Here is a 22,873-nt window from a genome sequence, read left to right as displayed (position 1 = left end):
CACCTCAGCATACCTGTGACCTTGGTTAGCCCAGGCCAAAAATAGTAAGTTTCCTGCCAGGTTCTCATTAGATCCTGCAACTCTTTAAAGCGTTTTAACTTTTTCATGCACTTCACTACAAGAAGAGTTGTGATGCTTGGCTGTGAAAGGGCTTTGACCATAATTATAAGTTTTTGTGCTGTGGTTCCTTCTTCACTGCTCTAGGTGCTAATGCTGTTGGCAGAGTCACCAGAAGAGTTTCCTTACCCACTCTGAGCAACTCCAAATCACCACTTAAGGGTGAAAATGCCCAGCAATGCTCACAATGTTGTGGTGGTCACACAGTAGTAGAGTTGTGCTGCAGGGACAAGGGATGTACCAGTGCTACAGCAGTCTTGTGAGACCACCAGAAAAAAAATATCAGGAAGATCCTTAGCACTTCTCAGTTCTTAGTCTGTCCCTACTCAAAAGCATGTCACAGTAGTATCCTTCAGTGGTTGGCTCAGCATTTCTTAGTTTCTTTGGCTTTCCTCCTATTTTTAAGGAGTTATTTTGTATTATATTAGGATTTGTAAGAACCACCAGATGGATGACACTGGAAAATTAATTTGTTGTTTACTTACCAAGTGATTTGTCAGATGATAGCAAAGTTACCCACTAGTGTGCCTTGAGCAGGATGTGGCTGGGTAGGCAGTTCTCTTGTGGAACTCCTATTGGTGTCTCAAGCTCCTATTTGACTGGTGTCAACTTGGTGTCTGTTGAAATCAGTAAGAGCACCACCAGTTGCAGCCGTCCCTGTGGATGGTTAAGCACTGACTTTTCCATGAGGAAAGGAACTGGCTTAGCTTAATCTGTGTTGAAAAGTTCATCTTAGATCTTGTTAATTATCCTGAGAAAAGTTGTAGTGCAAAAATACACTTGCCAACTCATTAGGCTACAGCTGGAAGTCCAGGGAGACATGCTGATGCTTTCAAATACAAAATCAGGAGAGTGGAGATGATTGCTTTATACCCTGAAAATGTTGCTATGTCTAGGAACCCACTTTGGTATCAGCCATCAAAATCATTGCAGCTCTTTTCCCTAGAAAAGCTAAATGAACGATCTGAGCTGGGACAAATAGCTGAAGAAAGCTGTAATTGGAGCCACACTTTACTGTGGCAGCGCTCCTCCTGGCAGGACCATTTATAGCCTGCTGTTTTGCTTTTGCTGCCCAGTCAGCCAGTTGGGGTTTTTTTGTCCTGAAAACTCAATTTTATGTCCAGGAGGAGGCCTGGTAGAAAAAGATTATCAGTAGTCCTCTAGAGATCTGTGGCCCTGCAGAACTGCTGGATCCTGGTGCACTGAAGCCAATGGGAGTGCTAGTATTTGTTCCAGTAGAAGTAGGATGCAGGTGTAAGCGTGAAAGAGATGATGGGAGAGCCTCTCTTGCATTGTTAATAAAAGGGATTAAAAATTAACATTATAAAAAAGCCAAGTATAATGTTGCAGTGTTTCAGACTAAAGGCAATATTTACTTGAACTATCTAAATTACAGTAATAGAGGAGAACAGATCCTTGGAATGTTTTAATTAGTATCAATTTGTATACAAGAGTCTTCTTTTTTACAAAAGCTATTTTTAGCCTTGTTTGAACAGAGGAAGTTGCTTTGTAAAGGAAGTTTTCTTAGAAAATTTCAAGCTTATTTTCGCTAGTTTTATAACGTGGATAATTAAAAACCTTTGGACAAAAAATACAGACTACCTCTACTGGTTACTTATGTCTTGGGGCCCTTGGCTTCTGGCTTAATTTTGATTAAGTGTGGTATCTATGTCTTTAATGTGGATTCTATTGCCTTAAAATCATGCATCTGTTGAGTTCAGACAAAATACCATTTATTTAAAGTACTGCTTATTTTTCTTTTTATTTTTCTCTATATTCCTGTATTTCCTTTTGTGATGTTTCTTCCCTATTCAACTACTAATGCTTTTATTTTCTTTCACCACTCTGTAGTTTTATCCTGTGTTTAGTCATTCCCTACCTTTTCTTTTTTAATGGCTCTGTTACCGTTTCTGCGTTGTTCCTCTTTTGTATTGCTCTGGTGATAGGAAATGTGCTGCATTTCTGGTAGTAGTAATTGAAAAAACTAGAAATTTCACAAAGCTATTTGCAGGTAAAATCAACCAGTCCTACATACACATACATCTGGTTTGTTTTGTTGAGAGAAAAACCCCAAATCCATGCATATTATTTTTCCCCTCTACGTTCTAATCCAGTCTGAAGAGACACATGATGCAGACATTAGTGGATAAAATTCCCTGTGCTGTCTTACTCACAAATTTCAGCTGTACAACTGAAATAATGGGAAGTTAAATAGTAGGTTAGTGAGTTGGATGTAGGTAGTTCATCAAAAGACTAACAAAACACTCCGGATTCTGTGGGATGGTGAGTGTGCATGAAGTACAAATATTATAGAAGATGGAAATTAGCAGGGAAATGCATTATATAACAAATACAAAAAATTCTGAGTTTGTTTGGGTTTCACTGGTTTTGAATATTTTGGCTCCTCTTTGTTGGTTGGTCACTAGTAAACAATATTTCTCTACTGCAGATACCTTTATCTATTTTTTTACTGTACACCTAATTGATATTGAATTGGATTTTGTATGACTAGAGTTCAGTGAGCCCAGTTACTAGAAGAGGCAGGCTTAGAAACAGATTTTGGAGTAACCACTTGTACCCAGAGGCATTTTGAATTGCCCAGTCAGCAGAGGTGCCAGCTGCCCCTGGAGTGCTCGTGGTATCCAGGGGGACAGAGGGGCCAAGGAGGAGAAGAGAGTCCTATAAAAGCAGTGATCAGGAGCTTTATGAAGAGCTCATCTTAGTCTATTGTTTTAACTGAAGCAAATTTTCACCTCCTGGGTCAATGGGTACTATAGTCACACAGTCCCAGTGCCTGGTAGTTTCTTTGGGACAAGACCTGATCTGCAGGATTGCAAGGCTGTTATGTTGTGCTATATGACGCCAATGTACAGGATGTTTTCGATTCTAGAACGTGCTTGTAGGTCATTTGGAGATGGGTAAGATTATACAGAAGAACCGAACTTGGGGCATGCTGTGAGTAGAATAATTACAAAAAGGGTCAGATACTGTAAGAAAATATAGATGTTAAGATGGCTTAGATGCGGGTAAAAAGGCAAGAGAACAAATTCTTTTTAAGGAAACCTGGATCCTTCAGTAAGTGATGGAAGAGTATAGGAGAGAGGGTTTCTGCCTCCGACAGTAAAATAAAAATGAACATTATATCTTTGGGGCAGTGAGTCATTTATGACTTTTGTATATGACTTTTACTCTTTTAGCCCTTTATAATTTTTCAGAATGCCTGCAGAGGCATAAGAAATAATTTGCCTTCTTTATATATTTTCATTTTAAATTTTATACGTATTTTCATTTGTTCTGACACACTTCTCCCAAACTGAATTCAGAAGCAAAATTAACTTGATGGCTTCTTAGAGGCATTTGCCAATTGTGCTGAGTTATTGCAGTTGGCTTAAAAACAGTAATGAGGAATTGAATAGGGTTTTGTTTCTCTTTAAAGTAGTGACAATATTCTGTTACTTGCCTGCTCTACTGTGAGGTGTTTTGCTCCCAAGGATTTCTTACCTTCAGTCTTCAAGAAAATAGTAACACAGCAAAAGTAGTTCTTAGCAGAGGAAATCTTCAGCCATTGTATTTACTGTGTGATGGTAGTCTACATTTTAAAAGTGTCCGGATCCAGGAAAGAAAAGGGTTAATGAGCTTAATGTTTTGATGCTTAAGATGCCCAGTTTAGTCCATGACAAATCTGTAGTAACTCTGATTTATGTATCATATAGAGTGAGTGTTTCTTTGAATACCAGAATGATAAATACTTTTACAGTCTTTTATAGCAAGGAGTAGAGATCACCAATATGTAGACTCTGATGATCTTGCTAATCAGCATCCATCATATTCAAGTTACACTGGAGGGCATCAAGCATATGGAAGATTGGCAAAAATTCTTGTTTGCCTTCGTGATGGAAAGGAATTTGGTTTTGTAATTATTAGAGTGGAGTGAGGTGGAGTATAATTTCTGTCTCCCAGAGCTCACCAGCTGCCTGCTATTTACTCAGGAGCAGTGTTGCTGAATTGGGAAATAATGTATAGTCGTTGCAATAATTTAAAATACAGAACAGTCGCCAGGTACAAAAAAAAAACCCCAACCAGAGTGTAGCCATAAAAATTGTGTTTCTGATAGTAGGGTGTATAATATATAGCACACCTTTAGGGCTGGGAGTGGGGAAGATAATAAAAGACGAAACAATTTACAATAGTTACTAGAACTGAGAATGCTATTTTTTAAACCATGACAGACTAGAAATATTTTCAATATGGCTTCATTGCCTACAATTTCAAGTAGATGCTCAAGTCAAAAGGTAGGCTTTTATTTCTGTCTTAAATCATCAGAGACCATCCTCCACTTTGCTCCTGAATTACTGTAATTCTAACTCCAACCACAGTATTTTAATTTCAGTAGTACTGTTTATGATTGTCTCTCTAGGCCTCTTTAGACTGGAAAGGTCATATTGACTCTTTGATGGTACATCACATTTGTCCATGTTTACTAGTTCTCTCCTTTATTATGCTCCCTATCAGTTTGCTTAGTCTAGAGACCATAATATATACCTTCTCAGCTGTTACCAGAGAAAGCTTTGGCATATTTACCAACTGTGACTTCCAGCTGTTTGTAAACCCTGTGCTAAGCAGTAATATGGCCAAATCATATGGTAATTTTAAATACAATTAAAGTAACTCTCAGCCAGAGGGCTTGCAGGTATTTGATATCCTAGTCTTACCAATTACTGTGATCTTACCAGTTACTCTATAAATTCGAAGGAAGACAAGGTGACAATAAACAGAGAAACATACGGAAAAAAACAAATAAAAGACAACTACAAGCATTTTCTTTCTTTATCCAGGTCATGAGGAAAAGAACAGAGCACATATTCCCGTTTTCTGTGATAGACTGTATGTAGAACGACTGTATTTGCAAAAGGTGGAGAGCTCGTGTGACTCACAGCAAAGAGGTCAGAGCTGGGCAGAACAAGTTAGCCGCTGACGTGAGATCAGACAATTGCAAGTACCGGGAGGCAGACAGGAAGCACATTGCAATTCTGGAACAGGATTTTGATACAAACAGTCTGCCTAAGAGCACACAGTGGAGCCAAGAAATCCTGCTTCATAAAAATATGAAATATATAAAAATACTGGTCTTTTATTCTTAGACAGAGTCACAAAACATTAATAAACTTTAAGATCTGATTATAGAGCTTAGTTGATATTTAGTACTTTATGCATTGAAAGTGTGTTACGAATAATACAGTTAAGCCAAGAATGTTTTAAAGAAGGATACAGACATGAGAGTGTAATTTTACAAGTCAAAGTCATATAGTATTAGAGTGTTTCTCTCTTCTTTATAACTGGTCAGTCACGTGTAAAATCTCCATTTCCTCCAATTCCATGAAAAAAAAATCACGTAATGGGGAATTAGCTACCTGGATTTTAAGCATAATAAAACAACCCAATTTTAGCATCTTTATCAGGGAAAAACCTAGTGCTGTTCCCAAATTACATGGTCAATCTTCGGTCCTTTGCCAATGGAAGAGTTTGTTATAGGCTTGGAGGATGGAAAGATAAAGGGTTATTCCAGTCAGCATCATGTGAAGGTGGGATAGCCTGTGAGATCTTTTGTTGAATGGTTGGATGGTTGGATTTTCCTTGGCGATACGTGTCCTGCTTTAATTAGCTCATTAAGGTAACTGGTCGTGTACAACCCAGTACCTTGGGGTAAATTCTTTCTAGCACGCCTCTGCTTAAATTTATGATATTATATGACAGATTAATTTTTCCTATTTATTGTCTAATCTTTTTCAGTTGTAGACTCTGTAAAGAATGTTAACCTAGTTTCATTGGTTATGACTCTTATACAATGTTTGGTTTTCTTGTAGTCTTCTGTAATATAAGCACTCGTCTGCACATCAGATATAAGCACATCATTGCACATGATGTGTTACTGACCCCTAAATTCTTTCAAGTTACGATTAAATATTGTTTCTCAGCCTCACTTGTTCAAATACCATCTCTTGGATGTCAGCATTATATTCAGAGAAACCATTTTGCACTGTTTAGCAATCAGCGCTTTTATCTGTTCCTTGTGCTAAGCTAGTTTTAGAAAGGCTATTCTACTTGGCATGGCGTATCATCCAGGGAGCTTGTGTAGTTAAAGGTTTTTTTCTATTGCTGTCATGTGGTTCTAGTGTTTCTGAGATAATTTCATGAAAGTTAGTGTAGTAGCTTTATAATTAACTCTCAGAAAGAGTCAGTAGATCATCTGCTGTGATCTCCCCTATATTGGAGAACATACCTGAACTTGGGTACTCCTGTACTCAATAACCTGTATTTTACTGAAGCACATCTGAATGCATTGAGTGATGAGAAATCCATTTCTCCTTGGGCAGTTTGTTGCACTGTAATGCAGTTACTGTAATGGTAAAAATGTATACCTTGCTTCTCTTTTGAATCTGGTTGGTTACAGCTTCCAAGTATTGATTCTTGATCACCTCTTCACTGAAGAACTTTTCAATATGCAGGCCTGTTTTTCTGTTCAAAGCTGCTTGTACGCTACATAATCAAGTAATTTCTCATTTTCTCACTACATTGCCAGATTTTGCTTTCTTAGCATCTGGGCAAAAAGTCTTTCATCCATCCCTTCAACTTTATTTTTCCTTTTTCAGTTTTGTTTTTAAAAAATGGAGACCCTAGCCAGTTAAGGGCACTGATGTTCAAACTCCATAATGAAGATACAGATATGCCTTACCTTCTTTTACTATCTGGCTCTCTCCACCGTGGCAGAGGGTTATTCAGAAGAATGGTGGGCAATGACAGAGGAAGGACTTCTGAAATGCATTTGCTTTTTTTCTCTCTCTTTCTTCCCCCAAGAGGGAAGAACTATTATGGTGATACATTCTGTTGAATGAAGATATCTTATAGACATCTTTCTTCTAGTGACATTAAAATGCTTATGTGTGATCAAGGCTGTAACTTTTGTAGGCAATGACTGCAGAGCACATCTGTTGATTCAGCACACCGTTATCAAATGGCTGGTACCTTCATAAACTACTTGGTTTTGGAAGTTGAGAGGTTGTATCTGCTCCGTGTTGCTGAATTTGTTAAGCTTGCCAGTTATGTCACAGTAGGGCCCCAGTGCATGCAACAGTAGCAACTGATGCCAAGTTAACAGAAATATTTTGAAAGTATGGTTTTGTAGAACTATAATATACCCCAAGAGTCCTCATTTGAGAGAAATCAATCCCTGATTTGACCACAAGGGTAGAAATACCTTGTAGTCTACTACACATTTTGACCCTCAATTAAGTCACCGAGAAGTTATTTGGTGTATAGTAAAGATACATTTGTACATGCTTGACATTTCTGATGTGAGTGGTTTCAGCAAGTGGATAACCTAGAATTGATTTCCCACTATGTCCATTACAGCTTCTTTGACCATTCTGTATTGCTAAGCGATTGACCTAGTTTTTTGGTTTAAAATTAGTGTGTGTAGCTCCATTTTTAATGTTTCCAAGTACATTCACTTTTGCACCATTGCTGCTTGCCTTTATTATACAACAAGGATGATTGTTTCCTTTAGCAAAGAACTTACTGGGTTTTAAATTATTTTCCTGTATGTTGATCTAGATGGAGAATGCCAGCAGTTTATTAGGGTTTAGGAGTACAAGTTCCCTTGGCCTTTCAAATTGTATATATACACTTAAGAGTCCCACTATGCAGATGAGAGACAAAAATTTAATCGTTGTGTTTCTTGTTTGTTTGGATGTATTTCATTGTGGTATGTGGGAAAACCCAGGGGAGACACACAAAGTCTTGCAAAATATTTATTTGGCTCTCTAAGGAAGCCTGTGTGAGACAGTGCTTTCAACAACATCAAAATGTAACTGCACATACCAGACTTCTTCATTCAGACTGCCAAAGGAATAATAGGATTACTCTGCTTTGTTTTGCTTTTTCATCCTGGCATTAAATGAACTGAAACTTGATGTGTGAGTCTTTGGAAAATAAGGTCAGTTGAAAAAGAGTTCATTGTCCTTTTATTCTTCTTAGGTGTTCACAGACAAGTTCAGGTTTATGCAGAGAACCATGGCAGAAGGTGGATTTGATCCCTGTGAATGCATTTGCTCACATGAACATGCAATGAGAAGACTGATTAATCTGGTAAGGATAACATGAGGATATTTGGAAGGGTGGTTATTCAGACATTACTTCAGCTTTTGCAGATTTGCAGTTACTGATGCTTTTGATTCTGCTTATTCAGTAGCATGTACAGTTAGAATCTGTGTATCCAACTCTCTGATGAGCTTTTGAATAGTCTATACAAATGATAGCTTTCTGTTTATTTCCCAGAGCTTCATTTTGACAGCATTGACAGTGTTTCTATTTAAATGTTTCTTTATATGCCTTTTTGAGTCTGCATAAAACCAAAGAAATTACCCTGCAACCTCTTTGATGTCAAGGTGATGCCACACATTTGAGGTTCCATGTACTCATATGGCAAGATAAAAATGTCTAAATTTTTAAAACTACCCTTTGAAAAATTCTGAAATTGAAAATGGAATGAGTTTTGAGTTTTGAGTTTGGTTTTTTGCTATGTCATTGATATGATTGAGCAACTTCAAGCAAGTTACTTTAAATTGCTCTAACTGTGACCTGTAAACTAGCAACATTTCTTTGTTTCTGTATTGAATTTAGTTCAGTGTCTATTGAAGAATAAGATACAAAGTGCTTTTTTTTTCTAAGTAAAAGTATATATTTTTAAAATAACACTAACAATTATGACTGTGAGCAATTAGGTGAACTTGATTACAACTAATTTGGTTAAACTGTTTTTTGAGATGGTACTGTACATCAGCTTCATTTGATGTACTTCTGCTTGTTGATATTCATAAATTTGTTTTTATTATATTTTCTTTCTTGAGGCCTAAATTAATATAATTTTAAGTACATCCACTACTCAAGGCAATATGTATGAAGAGCATCCTCTTTAGGATCAGACCCTTCTTCAAGAGGTTTCTTGTCAGTATTTTAGGAAGATTATCAGGAAAATGTGGCATTCACTAGTCTATGATAAGAGTAGAGCCTAATATGTAAATCCCCAAAGAATATGAGTCTGGGAATAAGGAATCATAGAATCAGAATATCCTGAGTTGGAAGGGATCCACAGGGATCATTAATTCCAGCTCCTGGCTATGCACAGGACAACCCCAAAAACCACACCATGTGCCTGAGAGCATTGTCCAAATGCTTCTCGAACTCTACCAGGCTTGATGCTGTGACCACTTCCCTGGGGAATCTGTTCCAGTGCCTGACCACCCTCTGGGTGAAAAACCTTTTCCTGATATCTGGCCTAATTCCCCTGACACAGCTTCATGCTGTTCCCTTGGGTCCCATCACTGGTCACCAGAGAGAAGAGATCGGTGCCCGCCCCTCTGCTTCCCCTCATGATGAAGTTGTGACTCCCGTCAGTCTCCTCTTCTCCAGACTGAACAAGCCAAGTGACCTCAGCTGCTCCTTGTATGGCTTCGCCTCAATTTGTGTGCTTGCCCTTAAAATGAAACCACTTCCACATGCTTACATCCACAAAAGAAGAAACCTTTTTAAACAGCACTTTGCAAGTGGTATATATATATAACTTGTTCTTGCAGATGTGTGGGTTGCACTCATATAGTCCTGGTTCATGCTGAATGTTAGATCTTGAGTGTCCACACTTGTTAGCCTCGGAGTGCATTGTTACACATTCCTCTGGAATGCCAGAGGAAGAGCCTAAAGCCAGGCACATGCTGTACCTGTGTGTACTGTTGGGGAGCTTGACTGACCACATTTTCCAGAATTACTCTGCTCAGAGTAGGCAGAGTTCACCACCCATGTTCATAATGTAGCACTGCAGGGCTTGTGTCATCATGTTCTCATATTGCACCCCTGGACCTATGCAGAGTGAATGCTGTCTCTAAAACACACAGGCCACACTGGAAGCCAAAATACTCCAGGCCAGGCTCTCTCAGTGGGAGGGCTACATCAGTGGCTGCAGCAGAAGGCAAACAATACAACACAGGACAAGAGGAAATGACAAGCGTTTGCCATCTCACAGACTCTGAGACCCTTGGGCTAAGCATCAGAACGGGAGTTGCCAAAGAGCCCAGATCTGTGAAGCTGCACCAAAGTCTAAAATTACACCAGACAAACTGAGCATATCTGCAGAGCCAATTCCATGTGCTTTATAGGAAATTATATCGTTTCCCTTTGATAATTCCCAAATGTGGTACAGCCAGTGATCTCAAAAGTCATTAGACGTTGATGAACTTCCTTATTGCTGAACAGTCAACAGGTTTGGAGAGGCAAGAAGTGAAAGGGATGTGAGCCCATTTGCTGGTGTTACCAGAATTGTTCAGAATGGAAGGGACTTCATTAGATTACCTAGGCCAACCTCCTGCTCAAAGCAAGGTTAACAGTGACCAGGTCATTCAGGGCTTTTATTCCAACCAAGCCTTGAACACCTTTAAGGGGTAGCAGTTCCACAGGCTCTTGGGGCAACCCGCCCCAGTATTTACCAGTCTTTGTCATAGAGAATTTTTTCCATCCATTGTTTTAGTTGAATGTATCATACCCTCTGCCATACTGTGCTGTGAAGAGCCTGTGTCTATCCTCTCACTAACCTCATTATAAGTACTGGGGACTGCTGTTAGATCACCCAAAATCATCTCTTTCCTAGGCTGAACAAGCCCAACTCCGTCAGTGTCTCCTTGCAGAGCAAGTGCTCCAGCCCCTAGAGAGCCCCCACTGAATTCAGTTCAATCTGTAAATGTGTTTTGTGTAGGAGAATTCAAGACTGGATGGAGTATTCCAGATATGGGTTTGAAGTGCTGAGTACATGGGTGTAATTGCATCCTTCAGTCTACTTACACACTGTTTAAAGGTCAATGCTGCTGACACAATGGCCCAGAAAATTGAGGCTTCTGTGGAGAACAGTTGTCTTTTCTGTAGAGCCTTTACTTCAGGCCCAGCCATCCTAGCTCATGCTTCCCAGTTAGAGGCATAATTTCAAAATCTTCTGAGCTCTCCCTGCTATCCCCATATGGATACTTGTACACATGTTCTTTCCCAAGAAGGATTTTTTTTTTGTCCTCAACATGATGTTTGTGCCATATCCCATCATTGTATTGATTCTGGACCTTGAGGTTCTGATCACATGCTGAAATGGTGACAAAGGAACCCCTGGGACTAAGTTCAGGGAGTTTGGAGGAAGAAAGGAGGATCCATGTTGACTGCCCTTTCCCCTGAGGCTTGTCAGATGCAAATCTAAACCAGTACGCCTCAGAATTTTGACCCCCATTCAGCATTTTTTATCTTTTTTTTTTTTTTGCTAGAAGAAACTGACAGGCAATGGCACCGGTCAGCCAGTTCTCTTTGTTGTGGCTGGAGGATTCTAGGTATGAGCAACATAGATGAGTTTTGTCTAAAGTCAGAATTTGCACAAAGATTTTGTTTCTGGGCTACTCCATGCAGTGTAAGGTGGGTGCACATGGGTCATTTGGGGGCACATTAGTTCCTGTGTTGCGAATGGGCAATCACCAAGAGCAGTCTAATGATGTTCTTGGGTAGTTGCAGAAATGGAGTTTATTGCTCAGTGCCCATCTTCCAAAAGGATCAGTTAGCACTTGAAACTGTGAGGAGTAAAGGGAAATGCCAGATTTCAACTATCCTAAAAAGCAAAGCAGGTGCTCCTAAATATTTATAAGACCAAATCACTAGCTAGGGGAGTTCAGCAGAATTTAGAATGGAAAAGTCTCAGAAGACTCAGTCAGCAGCCAGACTATCCTCAAGTAACCTGTCACATGATTTTAGCAGGAGATTTGCTAAACCATTATTATTGCATCTGTAACTTTTATGCTTCAGTAAGAATTTTTAAGCTGTTGTTTTGTCCCTCAATCTTACACAACATAATAGGAATTTTACTATTTGTGTTAAAAAGAACACTTGGACATTGGTTCTCAAAGTAGCTGAACCCCACAAGTCTCAGTGGAGACTGGGTGCCCACTACCTCTTTTTTTGGATCTCAAAACCTTTTCTCCAAAATCGTTGTGATAAAGAAAGCTAGGCAATCTTTTGCTGTTCAGTCTGTGGGGGTGAAAAAGATATCCAAACATGCTGTGTGCCCAGAATGGTTTCCTATACCTACTTAGTGATTGATTTTTTTTTTAACCTATATTGGTATAAACCACATCAGAACACATTTGAATTGTGTTATAGCTGGGAGTACTTGTCATGATTTTGGAGCAAATTGTATAACAAGGTGTTTTCAATTATCTCCAGACTGAGCATTGTAAATCCAGAAGTTCAGAGATGAGATCAAATGTAACAGAATAATAATGTATTTATAGGAGATGCCCAAGTGTGAAAATATACTTTTAGGATCCTTCAGTCCAGTAATGACACTGTGCAAAACCCCTATGATTGATGTAGGTTTTTTAAGTTGCATTTGGGTTAAAGTAAGCTAATTTTTACAGACTAATTTGGTTATACCTATCTAGAACAACACTGATAAGAATTAAGGCTTCTGCTAATGAAGAAATAAGGCATGATGTATTCAGTCATGGCTATTATGTGTAGAGTTAAAAATACGTATTCAAATACACAGGATTTCTGTTAGAGTTAACTGTATGGGAGATTTGAATGACTCTGCTATTCCAAGATCAGCAGGAGGTCAAAAAGTCTACCTCTGGAACCTGAAGTTCTCGTTTTAATTTCCAACATGATACTTTTAACTTCTAATTTAATTGGTCTATTTACTTTGAAACTTGTAGAAAATGTATTTGGCATTCAAAGTACAGCTGGTGGTTGAATATAGTTTAAATATAGTTTAAATCTCTACTTGAAATGCAGACTTCAGTTCATCTTGTAGTACAATTAATGCTTATACAGTGAAAAAAGAGAAGCTATTGTCATTTAAACACTTCTTCCTCTCTGCTGTTAGTGACACTACAGAAAATTACCAAAAGAAAGCTGCTTGTTTTTAAAAAGTCCAACTCTTGCTAAGTTATGTGACTTGATTATTTATCTGTCCTGTATATCTCTAGTGCTCATAATATTTTTAAAATATATTTTGCTGCTTATTAAGTTAACTGGGAGATATTGTTCATACACACAGTTCTTAGAATTTATATATACATGCTTAAGTGGCATTGAATTATTTTTTGCTGAATTATTTTATGGTGAATGTTCTATCATTTTCCTCAAGTGGATTTTTCAGGGTTCTTCTTGCTGTCAAAATATGAACATTTCACACATGTAAATTTCTGTAGTATGATCACTGTAAATACTAAGCAGATGTTATAATCTCTAAATATTCCTATGTAACACTAGAAATCTAAAGTTTTTGGCTGTGACTTCATAAATATCATTTCTAGTATGTAATACCCACGACACCATCTGTTACGATTTGCTGGTGCTGTGTAACAATTTGACTATTGTATGTTGAGTTCACTGTTTACTCCGTGGATATAGCAGATAATTGGAACTTCCATAAGAGGAAGTAAGTATAGAAGAAAAATACCACAAGACTTTAAATCCTCTGCAGATACACAAGAGTTGTCAAAAGACAAAGACAGGTCTGTTAGCTTGCATGATTTTATCTCCTGTTCGGTCTCCTCCATCTGCAAAACTTATTTGGACAAGAAGACAAGAAGAACCAAAGTTCAGGAATGAAGAACAACAAACGACATCAAGTAATTTTGTTGGGAAGAATCTGTCAGACAAGGGGACAGTTGTTTTCAAGTCACAGTGAAGAACATTCTGTGGTATCCAGAGGATATTGTTCCTGTCTTTATTTTGGCAGAAGATAGCAGATCTCTATATGAGAATGATGTTACATTTAAACCTTTTTATTTTCCCTTTTTTCACTTATTTTGTAATATAGAAATCTGATTCCAGTATGTTACTCCTCTGGACATGGATGCTCTCTGAGTAAGCATGACTGATCCGTGACTGATCATAGCCCAAGGGTCAGTTAAGTCTGAAAACTAAACTGAAAACACGGTTTGTGTGGTGGTGGGGATAATCGAAGCCTGAAACCTGCATATGACTGCCTAGAGTGGCCAGAAATGTCAAAGCAAGCCAGTAACACACATGACTTTCCCCTTCTCGCACGGTATTATTTGCTTTACAGAAATGGTGACTACAGAATTCTCTCATACTAGTTTTTATGAAAATAAGCAATATATTCTTTAACCCATAACATTTCTAATTCTATAATACAAAAGGACCTATTCTGATGAACTGCCAGCAGTTCTACTTACAAACCACTGTAGGAATTACAACCTTGTGTTTTGTTCTTCTGTAGCTAGTTGCAAGGTAATGGTCCATGTCCAGTTATGATATCAGAAGGCTTGAATGTCTCAAAAAAATCTTAAGGGATGCAAAGGGATGTGTCGCTAGATTTTTACAGCAGAAATTGCAAATTCTTGAACTATTTCAACACAATTGGTTCAAACACTCTTTTGTGAACCAAGTTTCCACATAATTCTCTTGGCCAGGTCATTTTAGAGTCTTATTATGAACTGGCATAGTCTGAAATAGTATCCAGCTTAGCCACAAGTCTCAGCTGAGGGAGACTTCATGTAAACAGCACAGAATAAACACAAATGACTATAATAGCGTTGTGTGCTGCAAATGGTTGAAAAGCTCTTAAGATGTTAGCACAGCTAAGCCCAGCTTAAATAGTCCCTGAGGCAACCAGCAAAACTGAGTTACTTTTCTGATGTGGCCATCTACTGAAAGCATAGCAGAACTATACCAAATACATTTGTAATTTAAAGTGACCTTTAAATATGAGGGTTACCCTGGAGACTTCTTACACATGTGGCATTTGCACTTTTGTTTTTTTATGGCAGGTGCTACTGATTCTACTCTACAGTCCTTCTTAGCAAACCATCCCAAGTGCAGGAAACCATATTTTGCTCTCACTTGCCCCTTTTGTCCTTGGTGTTGAAGCTGGCTCAAAAAGGACCTTTCCCAACACCTGAACCTTAGATTGTTCATTAGGACAAGAAGTATCATTCTTTGAGATGTGGGGTAAAAGATTTGATGCACCTCCTAAGGCACTGGACCAAAAGAGTAAAACATAGCATTAAAGGGGCAGAGGGTGAGACTGTTCTTTAGTGCTCTTGCTCCACTGACTTCCATTTTCCTGCCTTTCACTGGGTGCTAAAGGTACTGGTGTTGCACAGGGTAAGATCCCAAAACTGTATTACAGAATTCATGTACTACTAATGCATGTAATAACCTAGAAACTAGTTCTAGATCAAACAGTGTGAATGGAGACTATTCTCTAGGCAGGTAAGTGGACGTTAAAAAACCACAAACAAACAAAAAATACAAAACCAAAAAAAAAGCCATGAACAATGTTGTCCACTCAAGTCTATGTCTCATGAAGAGCATATTTTCCTGTAAGGGCTTAGGTATCAGGACTTAACTGAAAGCTGAAGGTGTCATTCTTTACATTTCCCATCCCGGAGCTTTGTAGTATGCTGAAAACTTCTGCTTCTTAACAAATACATATTTTTTTTTTAAAATCTGAGTCACATCCCATGACCATCTCAAAGCATGCATAGTGCATTGCAGGCAGTGTAGAAAATCATGCATTGAAAATTCTGTCAGCTTGATATTTCAGAAGTAATTAATTGCTGTAACCTGTACTATGAATGGCTGAACTCTGATGATCAGACAAGTATTATGGCCATCCCCTTTGAGGAAAAAGGCAAAAATTATGTTTTTTCTCTCAGGCCACATGTGGATGTAATCAACACTTAGAGCATACTGTACTTATCTGTTGGAACTGCTAGTTCAAAGCCTTTTCCTCAAGGCTGTCTATGTGGAAGTACCTTTTTCTTTTGCTAATATGCATACTTTTGCAGAAGATACTCAACTGTTTGGTCAAAAAGCCTACATGTATTCTGGTTTTGCATTTTAGATATAAATTTGCTGGTGTCCTGTTGGGAGATATGTATGTTGTTTGTGCATGTTTTCAGATGCCTCTGTGATAATACTGTGTCATATTCTCTCATCTCTTTGTTGTCTAGTACTTCATGTAGTCAGAGATGCTGTGAAGCTCCTTGTAATGATCCTGATCATCACACTGTTTTATCTCCTTTTCCCCTATTCTCCCTGTTCTGCTAATTCATTCTGCTTTGTGTTCACTAAAAGGAGGATGTCAATGATATCACAGGTCCCCAAGGCCAGCAAAATTTTGAAATTAAGTACTAATAACAATCATGCAATTATAGAAAGGTGAGGAAAATTTGGAAAATGAGGATCTATATGACACCAAGGTGAAACAGCAATCCCTGGACAAAGAAAATGAAGGGAGAATGTGTTCTTGTCAAAATTAGGGCTCCAGTTTGCAGTAGTCTGTGTGACATGTTTATTTGATGCATTATCCTCCATAAAAAGCCGTATTTTTCACTATGAAAGCTAATGTTCTCCTGTCATAACTGGCTGATGATTCTGGGTCTTAAGAGTTGGTTTGTAAACTAGGAATATTATTCTGAAATGTAGCAGCCATCCTTCTCACTCATTTGCGATGGGAGAGAAAATTACTTACCACCTCATAGGACCAGACTCTGTACTTTTATTGCAGGCTGTTATTCTGTCCTTGTATGAACATCATTTTATTTTAATTCTGCATATACACATAGAAAATGAAGGAGTGGGGAAGGCAGTGTTCACTTTTTCCTTGTTTGTTCCACTAAGAGAAGCTAATGTAGTTTAAGAGACAATTAAATTCCATCAGTGTGCCATTCTTTTCCTCTTATTTTTCTCTTATTTCTCTTTGCCAGCTTGTAGCAGAATAATGTGTGTAGGTGTCATTTTTTGCATCTTTAAATCTGAACTCTACAGATAATGCACATTTCAGTTTGCACCCTGGCTTGTATTCAGGACTGTCATAGCCTACTGTAGCAATTTATTTATCATGTTGTTTACTAAATCATTTATATACTTTGGACAGAGCAGAAGTGGCTGCCAGCAAAGCTTAAACAATGATTTCATTACCCAGAAGCATGAGAACACAATCAGGAGTATGCCACAGTGTTGTCATCTTCTGGCATCATTGGAGAGCAAAAACAGAGCTTACAACTGGTTTAAATGGCAAAAAAGTATTTTCACAAGGGATGATATTTTGCCCTTGTTATCATATAAAATTTTCTATCAACAGTCTTTATGATTCCATTTTAAATTCACTTTTATTCATGGAATAAAAGACCCTATTGCATTAGTTATTTATCCTTGCTTTTCTACTTATCTGTCCTTTTCATTTTTGCTCTCTTATCTTTGTACCTATTTTATCTGTTTCTTTCACATATCTCTCTGGGCTTTCTTCTATCACAATTTATTGTATGGAGGTCTTTTCCTGATGCGTCTCATGAACTTACTAATTTTTCATTCATGTCTTTTCTGCGGACTTATTTCTGCTTTGAGCTGCCTCAAAAGTTATTATAAAAGGTAATTATTTTAATTATCCCTACATAAATAATTTACTTTCATCTGCCATTCACACTAGACTCTATTGATTATTGCACTTTGTTCCTGCCACTAGTCTTGTTCTTCTCGTTTTGTTACCTCTTTAGTGGACCATTTCTGGAGTTGGAAAGTGCTTTTGGACAGGGATTATGCCACTATTTCTTCTGAAAAGTGACAAACTGATGATCATTGACATATTCCTGATATTTTTTATGCTCTGTCTTTTTTTTTTTTAACTCTTAAATAATACACTTAACTCTTATAAAGAAAAAGTGTTCACACTGGATAAGAGCTCTGAATCTTTCTTCAGGCAGTATGCTATTGATGTTAATTTAAAAAAAAAATTGCCTGAGCAGAGACTCCAGGACCAGTCTCAGAGATTGTAGGACTGTTGAACTCTGGGGTTGCAAACTTTAAAAACTCATCTGAAGAGTTTCAGCAAACTCCTCTGAAGAGGAAGCAGAGTTAACTGTGAAGGTAGACAGAAATCTGAATTTCCTTCTCCACAGTAGCTATCTGTGATGAATGGTAAATGCAAAGTAGCTTTGCTTCTTTCATGGGAAGACTGAAATGGTCCCAGTGGCTGAGGTCACTGCGCTGGAAAAACAAGTTCTCTATTTAGCTAGATGAGGCTGTTTTCAGTGGGCTTACTATTTCACTTGGACTTCAGTGGTTTCGTGGGGCAGCTAACATACAGTAAAAGTTCACACCCTGTTTTCACCACACAGACATGTTTGTGTGCCCATAGTAGGTTTGCATGTGAAAAAAAACCCAAAACAACCAAACCAGAAACTTCACTCAATATGGTGACATCACAAAGAAGTTTCCAGAAGCCAATAGCAGTATCCCTTTACTGCAACCATTCACATTTTGTTCACAGCTGGGGATTGTAAAAACTGTACAGATTCCTGTAATAACATGGTATCTGTTAAGTGTTGCAGCAGGACACATTTCAGGTGTTTGATGGGTAGATGCTGTTGATCCACAAGATGGCATGTTAAAACTGTGCTTGATGTCTCAAAAGAGCAGGATCTAAACATTGTTGTGTTAGTGTGAACTGGGGCTAAAAGCTGTGTATTTTGGAAAAGGAAAAGAAAGGAAGAGCTATTTCAAATTGGAACTAGGAGCCATTTGAAAAGTACTGTCTATTTTTGCAATGCAAAATTTGAGTGTCATGGAGAGATAGTGAGGAAGAGCCCTTTTCTCTCTTACCACTAGAAGTTGGGGTTTTTTTCCTTGGTATTGTGTTGGGTTTATATTCATGATATGTCAGTAAGTGGACACTGATTTGCTGCCTCTTTCAGAAAATTATGAAAGGCTTCATGGAAACAAAATACTCATTTTGACCAAGAGTTCTGGTTGTTTGGGGATTATTAATTTAAATTACTTCAACTTAGGTTATTCAAGATTTTAAATGTACTTGGAGGAAAGAAAATTCACAGTTGTATTTTAAATAACGTATGTTTATAATTAGTATTTTTACTTGTACTGTGTGCAAGTTTTTACTGTAATAAATTGAAAATTTTTCATTCTTGTTAGCTTTCTTTTAGCTTTCATGCTATTTACAATTCATGTTTACTTCATTTTGGACAATAAAAGATAAGTTAGTTTATTGTTTGGCTCACATGTACTAAGCCTTTTAGTATATTTGAATGACAAACTGCACAGAGAATGTTAAAATTCAGATACAGTCCTCTTCTTTTACATGGAAGAAAATAGTATAAATATTTAGTTTTGTGACATATTGCACTCTATTCTTCTTTTGTTGAATATGCCCTGATGTTTCAGTCACCTAATTTGTGTGTTCTTCTTAAGGGTCTGTTTTAGAATGTACAGAAAAATATGAAAAGGCTGCTGCTGACTTTAGCAGACGTCAGATCAAGCAGTCAACTGTTAATTTTCCACTGAATTCACACTTTTGATGGCACAAGGATCTCTGAAATATGAATAAAATCAAAATCATCGTTGATAATATTCTCTTTATGTAAGAGTTAACATGTTCAAAAAATTACTTCTCTATTCAAAATTTTTTCATCAGCTCTATAGTGTTTCCAGTCTGAAAAACATTAAGTGTATTTGCATAGTCTTTTTGAGGGTTTTGTTGAGAACAGGTAAAGTCTGGTTCAGCTTTTTACCATTATTGCACAAACTTTCATCCAAACTCCCCTTCCACATCAGAATAGAAAAATCTGAATACAAAGGACTATTTTTTTTCCAGTCTCTGATAGTTGCTCTTTTTTCAATTACCTGACTATTGAAATGTCTGAAATGTTGCACATACAATTTTTTCCCAACAGTTGCTATGTTCCTTAAGGGTGTAGTTATGAAGAGAGAGCTAATTGGTAGAAGGAACATTCTTCTCTCAGCAAAAGGCATTACCTTTCCCAGCCATTCAACTTATGTAAGCATTTCATACACGTGCCAGAATCGTTTCTTATCTTTTGACTAAATGAGTGACCCCAAGAGATCAGATTTGTATTGGGTTACAGAGTTAGGAACTCGTTGACCCGAGTGAATTGAGAAAAACCTGTTTTTGCTGCTGCTCATTTTCCAGCATCTGCCATGTTTCATCCCAAGAGGACAATACGCAGCCTCTCACTGAGTTGTTAAAAACAGATTTGTTACATGGCTCCCTGGCTTACAGAGCCATTCTACAACTTTAAAAAAGTTGTATTTGGATGGAGTGTAACACTTAGAATGTGAGATAACTGCTTTTGGGGCTAGAACAACCCAAGGCAGTGTTGCATATCTATGCCATCCTGGGGACAGAGGGATAATGAGATACTTTATGCTTGTACAATGTTTCTATCGTATACCTATTGCACTTTTTAATTCTGGTCATCATTCCATGTTGAATACCTGTAAACTGTGTTCTAAGTAGGGATTATAAATTAAGCCCTCTCTGCCCCCTGAATTAAACCCTTATACAAACAGAAGATAATTATGTTGATCTCCTTAAAACATGGGTATAGCAATATCCAGTTTCCCCAGTTCACAAATCTTTCTGTGTAAAATATTCCAAATTGGTACTACTGCTAATGTAAAACCTCCCCTTTGAAAATTACTTCCAAAGTTTTAAAATAAAACGAGCTTTTACTTTTACACAAGAAGGGCAGGAAATATGCATAGTTTGATAGATTTTTTTTCTTTAATAGGGCAAGTATTTAGTTTGAATTTCCCCTGCTGTTGTTTTTAACTATAGAAATAGCTGAAAGGTTAAATCCAGTCTTTCAGTTCCTGCCTAAGGGACTTCTTTGTAGTCTCAGTAAATTTGCTAGTAGATCTTAATATATTAATGAAAGAATGAATGTGATCAATCTTCAGTTACTTTTTTTTTCTTTCTCAAATGTGGCAATCATTTAAAATCTTTATGATAAGAGAAGGAGCTTAGACTTTTCCAAATGTCTTCTTTTGTTCCTTGTCTGTTTCCTTGATGTGCTTTGCATAACATGACTACATACAGCAAATCAGTTATGCAACACAAGGGGAAATTGGTTTTATGGAAATTATTCATGTATTTCTTACATAAAGAGCATCATCTTTTCTGCTCTTCAACATTTGTGTATTTACATTGATAATAAACATATTAGGCTGTTATGACAAAAAGTGTTGGTATTTGTGACACTACTATGTCATAAAACCTATCAAATGTCAGTTCCAACCAAGGCATTGTAATAACTCTGTTACAATGTTACAATTCTGTATTTAGAGCTTTTATTAATAATCCACATAGTTTACTTAAACAGAGAATAGACTCTATTTCCATAGTACTGCAGATTAAATCCCATCCATTTAACATCTCTGAACCCAATAAAGAATGTGATATTTGTCTTTCTTTTCTGGCTCTGCCATCTCTAAAATAGCTGTACTGATTTGCAGGTTTGCAGTTGCCAAGCTTACCTAGTCTGTAAATGTAAATAGTCATTACAGTCGCTAAAAGTGTTTTAAATTTTACTCATCAGTAAAGAGAAAAACCAGTAAAATATATATTAAAACCTACTTAAAAAATCTCTTAGAGAGGAAAAATAGTAAGTACTAAGTTTAAATATGAAATTTTAATTCAACTTATAGCTATTATCATAGTCTGATTATTTATTGTGATGTAATCACAGAGCATTTTAATGTTACTTGATCTAGATAATAGTAGTAACACCTGTCCATTATAAATCCCAAAATATTGTGGAGAGTATGTCTGTATATAATAATGTCTATATACTATAGATTTTTTTTACTTGAATTTTGATAGTTATTCAGTGGCTGAAACCTGTGTGGAAGCAATAACACTGTAGTCAGCTGATTTAAAGGTATTATGTAAAAAGTGTTCAGAAACTTATCTCCATATCTGGGATTCTTCCCATTCCATAAGCCACATGTGATCCAATAAAGGATCAGTTAAAATCTTCCTTATCTTGAACTTGTGCTCTGACATTATATTAAATCATGATTTTGGTAAAAGCTGACCAAGACTCATTGCTAAGTATCATGCCTTTCTTTTTCTCTGTTTCAGCTGAGACAATCCCAGTCATACTGCACAGACACAGAATGCCTTCAGGAATGTGAGTAACTGTTCAGATCAGGTGCATGGAGGTAAAATGAACAGCAGTAATTAAAATATAGTCTGACAGGTCTTTAAAATGCAACAGTTGATTTAATGTTATAGGAACATATTACATTAGAACAAATACTACAGTAATAAAATTCGCATTTTGGGGAGGTAATTTGTGAGAATCTGTGATGTGGGTGGACATTTGTACATTGGAAGCACTGTGTGGAAACAGCATTGGTTAGAAGCCTGGAGGTGTTGATATACCAGTACGACCATTAATCAGGTCCCAAGCATTAGTGAATCTTCCATTAGCCTCCAAATAGGATGATCTGGGGAATGATAGGGGAAAATTTGGAGGGGGTTTTATTTGACCTCCTTCCAGGCATAGCAGCCTAACCAGTGAAGACTACATATGGAGCACAGATTCCCCCACATACACGTTCACAGCTGGGGTTGGGTGACTTACTGGCAGTACTATGAACCCTCTACTCCTCTGTGAAGGAGAGGAGTTCCCCCCCAGCTCTGACTCAAGGTGACATGCACTGTGACTGCATTTCTATTGACTTGGTGCCTGTGTAGTTAATGAAGCAAAGGACTGATGTATACACTTCCTTGGAATTTACTGCGAAATACATCAAAAAACCTCTCCCAAACAGTGGGACAGTCAAATGTTACTAGCATCTGCAGTGGAGCATAGCTGGTCAGAGGTTA

General features: G+C 37.5%; 1 protein-coding gene across 5 annotated transcripts in view; it reads left to right on the top strand.

Annotated features, from left to right (window-relative positions):
- Positions 1-22,873, top strand: part of SMIM14 (small integral membrane protein 14) — a 56,203-nt gene that overhangs the window by 22,997 nt on the left and 10,333 nt on the right. For all 5 annotated transcript variants that reach the window (XM_027686464.1, XM_027686467.1, XM_027686468.1 and 2 more), the window contains 2 exons: positions 8,152-8,262; positions 22,124-22,172. In XM_027686464.1, coding sequence (XP_027542265.1) covers positions 8,152-8,262; positions 22,124-22,172 — 160 coding nt within the window. The remainder of the gene's footprint in view (positions 1-8,151; positions 8,263-22,123; positions 22,173-22,873) is intronic.

Source organism: Neopelma chrysocephalum, unplaced genomic scaffold (assembly GCF_003984885.1).
Source record: "Neopelma chrysocephalum unplaced genomic scaffold, ASM398488v2 Primary Assembly neopelma1_71, whole genome shotgun sequence".
NCBI lineage: Eukaryota > Metazoa > Chordata > Aves > Passeriformes > Pipridae > Neopelma > Neopelma chrysocephalum.
This window is presented reverse-complemented; position numbering and strand designations above follow the sequence as displayed.